This window comes from Echinops telfairi, unplaced genomic scaffold, assembly GCF_000313985.2.
Source record: "Echinops telfairi isolate 266 unplaced genomic scaffold, ASM31398v2 ScPeMD7_43;HRSCAF=161, whole genome shotgun sequence".
NCBI lineage: Eukaryota > Metazoa > Chordata > Mammalia > Afrosoricida > Tenrecidae > Echinops > Echinops telfairi.
Genome location: NW_022103941.1, coordinates 138,519 through 146,138, shown reverse-complemented (window position 1 = coordinate 146,138; position 7,620 = coordinate 138,519). Strand labels below are relative to the sequence as shown.

General features: G+C 55.8%; 1 gene segment (V, D, J or C); it reads left to right on the top strand.

Moving 5' to 3' along the window:
* Positions 1-2,187: 2,187 nt before the first annotated feature.
* On the top strand, positions 2,188-7,309 carry LOC101661165. The segment is given in 7 exon segments: positions 2,188-2,317; positions 3,064-3,371; positions 3,719-3,731; positions 3,840-4,172; positions 4,256-4,575; positions 7,012-7,127; positions 7,277-7,309. Coding segments are annotated over 7 exon segments (1,253 nt in total).
* Positions 7,310-7,620: the final 311 nt, after the last annotated feature.

Sequence of the window (7,620 nt, the reverse complement as noted above, 5' to 3'; positions counted from 1 at the left end):
TTGCAGGGAGCTGGGTTCTGGATGTTGAAAGCTGGGTGCTAGTGTCTGGCTCCTGATTGCCAGGTGCTGGGAGGTGGAGCTGGGTGCTGGGAGCTAAGGGCTGTGTGGGAGCTTCGGAACTCAGCACTGGGCAGTGGGCATGGGAGCTGGGTGCTGGGGGGATGGGAGCTAGGGTCAGAGGGCAGTGGGAGAATGCTGGGGGCTGAGAGGTAGGCACAAAATCTGGGTGCTGGATCCTGGGTGTTGGGTATGTGGTCCTGGGAGTCCTGGAGGCTGGAAGCTGGAGCTGGGTATGAACTGTGAGCTAGGAACTAGTAGATAACAGTCCTGATGGCAGAGTGTGCTGTTAAGTGCAAGGTCAGCAGTTCAAAACCACCAGCCCTGCTGAGGCAGAAGGACGATGCTGTCTACTCCATACAAATGAACATTCTCATAAACCCACAGTGCTGGCTTTACTCAGTCTTAGAGGGCTGCTCTGAGCTGGTATTAGCCCACTGGCAGGGAGGGAGAGAGGTAGGTGCTGGGTGCTGATCCTGTGTGCTAGGAACTGGGAGCTGGGGCATGGGAGTAATACCTGAGGGGTAGAGGTTGGGTGCTCAAGTTGTGAACTAGGGGCTGGGAGCACGGGCATTGGAGTTTGAGCTGTGCTCTGGGAGCTATCAGATAGCTGAGGGCTAGGTGCTAGTTGCTGAGGCTGGGTGCTAGGAGCTGGGAGCTGGAAGCTGGAGCATGGGAGTAATAGCTGAGGGCTAGGGGCTGGGTGCTGAAGTTGTGAACTTGGGGCTTGGAGCTCAGTCATGGGAGTTTCAACTGTGCTCTGGGAGGTGGTATCTCATAGCTGAGGGCTAAGAACTGGGTACTGAAGCTGTGTGCTATGGGCTGGGAGCTGGGGCATGGGAGTGTGAGCTATGCTCTAGGAGCTATCAGATAGATGAGGACCAAGGGCTGGGTGCAGGCACTCAAATCTGGGTCCTGGCAGCTGGACGGTAGAGCAAGGTCCAGGGACATGGTCTAAGATCTGGGAACAGCTGTATGCAGACTAGAGAATGAAAGGAAGGTTCATGGTGTGCTAGTTGGGGAGAGAAGTTGAGGCTGGGTGTTAGGAGGTGAAAGTACAGACTGAAATGTGAGAACTGGCGGTCTGTGAGTAACAAGCTAGGGGCAGTTGGCTGAGAAGTAAGGACTGGGAGGAGCGGCTGGGGACTAGAAGTCTTGGGCTGAGCTTTGGGAGCTAGAAGTATGATTCAGGCACTGAGTGGGCATTGGACTGTGGGCACAGGGGCAAGGAGCTGCAGTGGAGGCCTGCTACCAGCACAGAGGAGAAGGGGCCTTGACAATTGAGCAGAAGACAGACGAGAGGGGAGGGGAGGGAAGGAGAGCAGAGGAGAGATGATCCTGGCAGTGCAGGGAAGAGCTCAGTGCTGGGAAGTGAGGGCAAGGGGCAGCTAGGGCTGGTGGCAGTGCCATGGGCCTGATGCTAGAGACAGGGTCTGGGCTCAGGAAGCTGCAGGGCACCTACCTCTGAGGGCAAAAGGCTGGGAGGCATAGGGTCCTGCAGGGCCAGAATCCAAGATGCTGGGAGGGAGGCAGGAGCCCTGGGCCTAGCATGTCAGGAGGCACCTGATTTGCACTGACTGAAGGGCAGCAGGGAACAGAGGCAGGAGCAATGGTCCTGGGGGGAGGGGGTTGCTGGTGCAGAGAGGGGACCATAGGTGGCAGGGTCTCCTGTACTGAGGGGGGATGTCAGAGGCTCTTCCAGAGGGCTGGGCTCTGTGTCAAGGGAATGCTGCCAGAAGGTGGGATCACAAGACAATTGATGGGGCAGGGGAACTCAGCAAGGAAAGGTGGGGGCACAGAGGCTCACCAGCAGGGCCAAGGTCTCAGCCCTGAGTAGTTGAAGCCCTACTTTCTTCCTCCAGCTGAGGTTCCTGCTTAGAGCACCAGCACCACTGAGGAGGTCCCTATGCAGGGACAGGCTCAGGTAGGGCAGTGGAGTGGGGTGTGGGGCAGCCCAGCCCTCGCACACAGGGCCATTCTCAGCCTGAGCTGGTGGCTTGGGAGCCAGGAAAGCTGAGGAGGGGACTGGTTCCCAGACTGACTCTAGGTAGTGGAGCGAGGAGGAGCTGGAGGCCAGAGAGGAGGGAAGGTTGGGCCTCCTGAGGGTCCACAAGACGCTGGACAGGGGCCATGGAGGATGGGAAGAACACAGTGGAGCTCATTTGCCACAAGATCAAGGCCAGGGGGAGCCAGGAGCTCAAGACTCAGAGAAGAAGGAGACGGGGCCAGGCCAGGTTTCTGGCTGGGTCTGTGGAGGTTGGTGAAGGGGCAGAGGCTGCCATGCCCGTGAGGGCAGGGAGGGAGCCGGCCAGCAGGACCTGCCTTGACACTGGTCCTGCGAAGGCTTTCCTGCAGTTGGGTGAATAGGGGGGACTCATGGAGACCCGGCCTGAGGAAATCAAGACCAGGCCCCCAAGATGCTCCGGGCAGAGAGAGTGGGACTGGGGACCAGGCAGAAAGAACAGCCGAGGCTAGCACACCCCAAAACAGGGCCTGGCTGTCGGTGGGGGCCAGCGGTGGGTATTGGTTCAGGGATGACAGAGAAGGTGACTAGAGGAGGGATGGCATCCAGGGAAGATACCTGACCTGGCGGGACTTCAAAGCAAGAATAGAAACTGGGGCCACTCATGTCTGAAGCTGGCAGGTGAGCAGAGTGGGAGGGGCCCTATGACTGGGATACCCACAGGCAGAGCCTGTCCAGGTGACTCCCAGAGAGCTGGTCTGTGGGGGCAAGTCAAGCCAGAGGCCCTGGGTATGAAGTGAGCCCAGAGCTACCAGAGATGATCCTGGAAGCGGGTAACATCAGAGCTACTCCAGTGTGGGCCCATCATGGGGCATGTGGGGCGGGCGCTCTACAGTGGTATTGGGCACCTGGGCAGGGGTACTCCTACAGTGTGACCATCAGGTGTGCTCCTTTGGTGCCCATCAGCACAGAAGTGTGGCCTCCTAGGCAGGTAGACCAACTTGTTGGAAGCACACGGTCATGTGGGATCCCCTCTCTTGCAGACAGCACCAAAGCACCATCAGTCTATCACCTGACACCCAAATCCAGAGATGCATCTGACTCCCCGGTGACATTGGGCTACATGGTCAAGGACTTCTTTCTAGAGCTGGTGGCAGTGTCCTGGCCCTCTGTCCCCCAGGCTGATGTGCACACCTTTACACCCATGCTGTGGTTGTCTGGCCTCTACTCCCTTATCAGCATGGTCACCATGCCCTCTAGCAGCTGGCCCAGCCAGGTTTATGCCTGCAGTGTCACCCACATGCCCAGTGAGACCAAGGTGGACAAGAAGATCGGTGAGCCTTGGGCAAGGGTACAAGTGAAGAAGCACATCTCAAATCCATAGCTGACAGGCTCAGGGTCCTCCTGAGGTCCTGGACATGCCCTGGGGTGCAGGGCAGGGTGGTGATATTTGCCAGTCTTCTCCATTTAAAGAGCTACAGCTGTCTGCCCTCCCTGGTGTCCCCAGGACAGACCTAAAGCTGAAGACTTAAAGACTAGCCCCTGGGCTCAGAGTCAGGTGGTGGGTCTCAAAGCTGCAGAGAAGAACTGGCCTTGATGCCCACCCACCTCGGCACTGGTCTCCTCTGCACCAAGGTCACCCTGCCCCAATCTGCTCTCTCCCCAGTGCCAGATGTCAGCTTGAGATCAACCACTGAGTGCAGATGCCCATGTAACATGAGCATGACCTTTGTAAAGAGAAGTGAGCCCCTAAGGAAGGACAAGCCCTGTACACCTCCTAGGCCCCCACCACCCTGTCACTCATCTCAGCTCTGCTCAGCGGCTCCTGAAAATCTGGGAGGACCCTCCGTCTTCATCTTCCCACCCAAGCCCATGGACACCCTCATGATGTCCCGAAATCCAGAGGTGACATGTCTGGTGTTGGACGTGGCCCAGGACGACCATGAAGTCCAGTTCAGCTGGTTTGTGGATGGCACGGAGGTCCACACAGCCAAGGACAGGCCACAGGAGGAGCAGTACAACGGCACCTCCCGTGTGGCCAGCGTGATCCCCATCCTGCACCAGGACTGGCTCTGGGGCAAGGAGTTCAAGTGCATTGTCAACAATGGGGCTCTTCTTGTCCCTGCTGTAAGGACCTTCTACAATGCCAAGGGTGAGACAGGAAGACTTTGGACAGAGGGCATGGGGTGCCTTAATCTCTATGATGGCTTTAACACCTCCCCCGTGCCCCCACAGGACAGCCTCGGGCCCCTCAAGTGTACAACATGGCCCCAGTCAGCGATAAGTGGACCAAGAACAGGCCAACCTTGTCTGCTCTGTGAAGGGATTCTACTCCTCTGACATTCTTGTGGAGTGGATGAGCAACGAGCAGCCTGTGCACCAGGCCAACTATGTGAACACGCCTGTCCAGGCAGATTCCGATGGGACCTTCTTCTTGTACAGTAAACTGAGAGTGTCCAATAAGATCAGGGGCCAAGGACCACCTTACCACTACATAGTGATGCACGAGGCCCTGCACAACCACTACACCCAGAAGGTGGTCGCTCTGACCCAGGGTAAATGAGTGTGGGAGCGCTGCCACCTTAGTTCCCTGGGACCCCAAGCACACATGGAACCTTCCTGTAAATACTCTCGCTCCCAGCAGATTCTCCCTGAAAATAAAGCACCCAGCTCAACGCTGGGGTCCTGTGAGACTGGCATGGTTCTTTCTGAGGCCCACGGGAGCCCAGTTCTGCAGGACTACATGCTCAAGCGGGAATGATACAGGCCAGTGGTTCCCCCGCTCATCAGGATCTCTCACCAACCAGCAATAGCTCACGGTGGCTCCGTGTTCACATGGAGATCATGCTGTGCTGTCCCAGGGTATCTCCGACCCCAGGTCACGCACGCACCGCCCCCCCACACACACCTGGTTGTCTGTTTGAGGCAGGTAGGGCACTGCGCAGATTCCTCCAGGGTCCCTGAGCTCAGAGCCATGGAAAACAAGCCCCTCCTGCTAGATGGCAGTCTGAAACCCTCAGGTCACTAACACTCACACATCACACACGCACGCCAACAATCACATGCTCCCCAGTGCACACACCCACACATGAAAACATGCAGACACATAAATGCATTCACGTGCAGAGAGACACAGAGACACACGAACACTCACATACACCTGTACATATGCAGATGCACATACAAAACCCACATGTGAACACGTGTACACACATACATGTGCACACAGGCACTCACATTCACGCACACACCTGTATATGCACACAGTCATTCACACAAATATACACATGTGCCTCAGTGCACACACCCACAAAAGCAAACATGCAGATACACGGGTCCACATTCATGCTAGCATAAATGCATGCACACACAGAGAGACAGACACACATCCACTCACACACATACCTGTATACATGCAGAATCACATGCAAAAACCCACATGTGAACACATACACACATACATAGGCACACAGGCACTCACCTTCATGTAGACACATGTACATACACACACAAATATACACCTGCCCCCATTGCACACACCCACACAGGCAAACATGCAGACACACGGTCCACATTCACTCTAGCATAAATGCATGCACACGCAGAGAGACAGACATGCATGCACTCACACACACCTGTATATATATATGCAGGAGCATATGCAAAACCCCACACGTGAACAGACATGCACACACATACATGGGCATATGGGTCCTCACATTCATGCACACACTTGCACATACACACACACATGCACACAAGTATATACATGTAGGCACATGAGCTCACACACATACAGAGCTATACATGCACACATGAGCAAACAAACATATGCAGACTTATACACAGGCACGTATACACTCACTGAAGTGCATACATGGGCACATACACATGGACACACAAGAGATCACTAACACGCATACCTGTACACCTACATGAACAAACCTATGCACATAAGCAGCCACACAAGGACAGGACACGCGTTCATTTACTTAGACATACACATGGACACACAAGCACATACACATGGACAAACACAAGGGAACATGTGAACACACACCGTCACTGAGAAACAGATGTACTTACACGTGCACACAGACACACATAAAGAGCACATGGACATGCATGTGCACACATGAACATGCACACAAGCATGTGCAATGACAGACACACACACCAAATGCCTCGCCAGCTGTCCTGTGAGGACAGTTCCCTCCCGCGAATACACGGACCAGTCTCATCCCACCCCCTCCAACGTTGCCTGCACTGCTTCTCCCTCACCAACCCAGAGGAGTCAGCCCAAGGGCAGGCACCCACACCCCCTCCCAGACAGGCCCTCCATGTCCACCCAAAGGAAGGAGCTGCCCTGGGCTCCTCACCTCTCCACAAGGTCACTGCTCTGATGGTTAAGACCAGTGCTGATGGCCCATGTATTCACCCTTCTGCCCCTTCACACACAGAAGTCAAAGTCTTGCGCTGTCCCTGGCACTGTGGGCTCACTGGTCACCACTGGGACTCTCTGTGCCTTCTGCTGTCCCTCACGCCCTTTGGGCCTTCTCAACAGGACAGAGTTTGAAGTCTGGGAGTGGAAGGGTTTACATCCGAGTGGCCTTGCCCCCAGATCACCCTTTAGGGTTCCCTGACCAACCCTGTGCCAGTGGCCAAGTGAGAGGCTGTGGTTCCCAGAGCTAGCCAAGTCTCCATGGAGACCCAGGGTCTTCTAGCCCTGCCGAGGTTCAAGCTGTAGGACAGAGACTGGACTGAGGACTGGGGAGAGAGCCGAGAAAGCAAACCAAACACATCCAAGGAGGTCTGATGTTGGGGCTGTACTGGACCTGCCAGCAGGGGACAATAGAACCATCCTCACATAGATGAGTTCCCCGGCCTGAACTGTCCTGCTGACCACCCACAACCCCACCCCCAGTCTCTGAGTGCATGTTGGGGCAGGACATGCTCACTAACTGCTCTTCCTTGTCCACAGCTGCCCCCAGATGAGAGTTGCGCAGCCGCCCAGGAGGGTGAGCTGGAAGGGCTGTGGACCATCACCATCTTCATCACCCTCTTCCTGCTCAGCGTATGTTACAGCGCCACAGTCACCCTCTTCAAGGTCGGCATCTCACGACCACTGCCCCCCATCAGGGCTCTACCTGCCACCAGCAGAGGCCCGATCAAACAGGCTGCCCACCTGAGAGGGGTGGGCAAGGGGTAGGGAGGCAGGGGATGCCTTGCTCATGACCACCCCCATGTCACCCACAGATGAACTGGATCTTCTCCTCCGTAGGGAACTGAAATGACCAATTACTGAGACCAGGCAGCCTAGGGGCTACTCAGAGAGGAACACACCAGCAGCCTCCCCACTGCCCCCTTAAGAGTAGCTCTGCCTCCATCCAAGCCCTGTGCTGACCTCTTAACCTGCTGCCCTGAGCACTCACTGACCTCGGCCATGCTGGCTCATCTTATTCCTATCAACGAACTGCAGGATATAATGCTCTAGACAGCAAGGCTCCATCCTTAAACACCATGTCCATTGGACCACCAGCACCACTGAGACACCACACTAGGAAGAGTGGGCCCTGGTTTCTTGTATCCACTTGGATCAA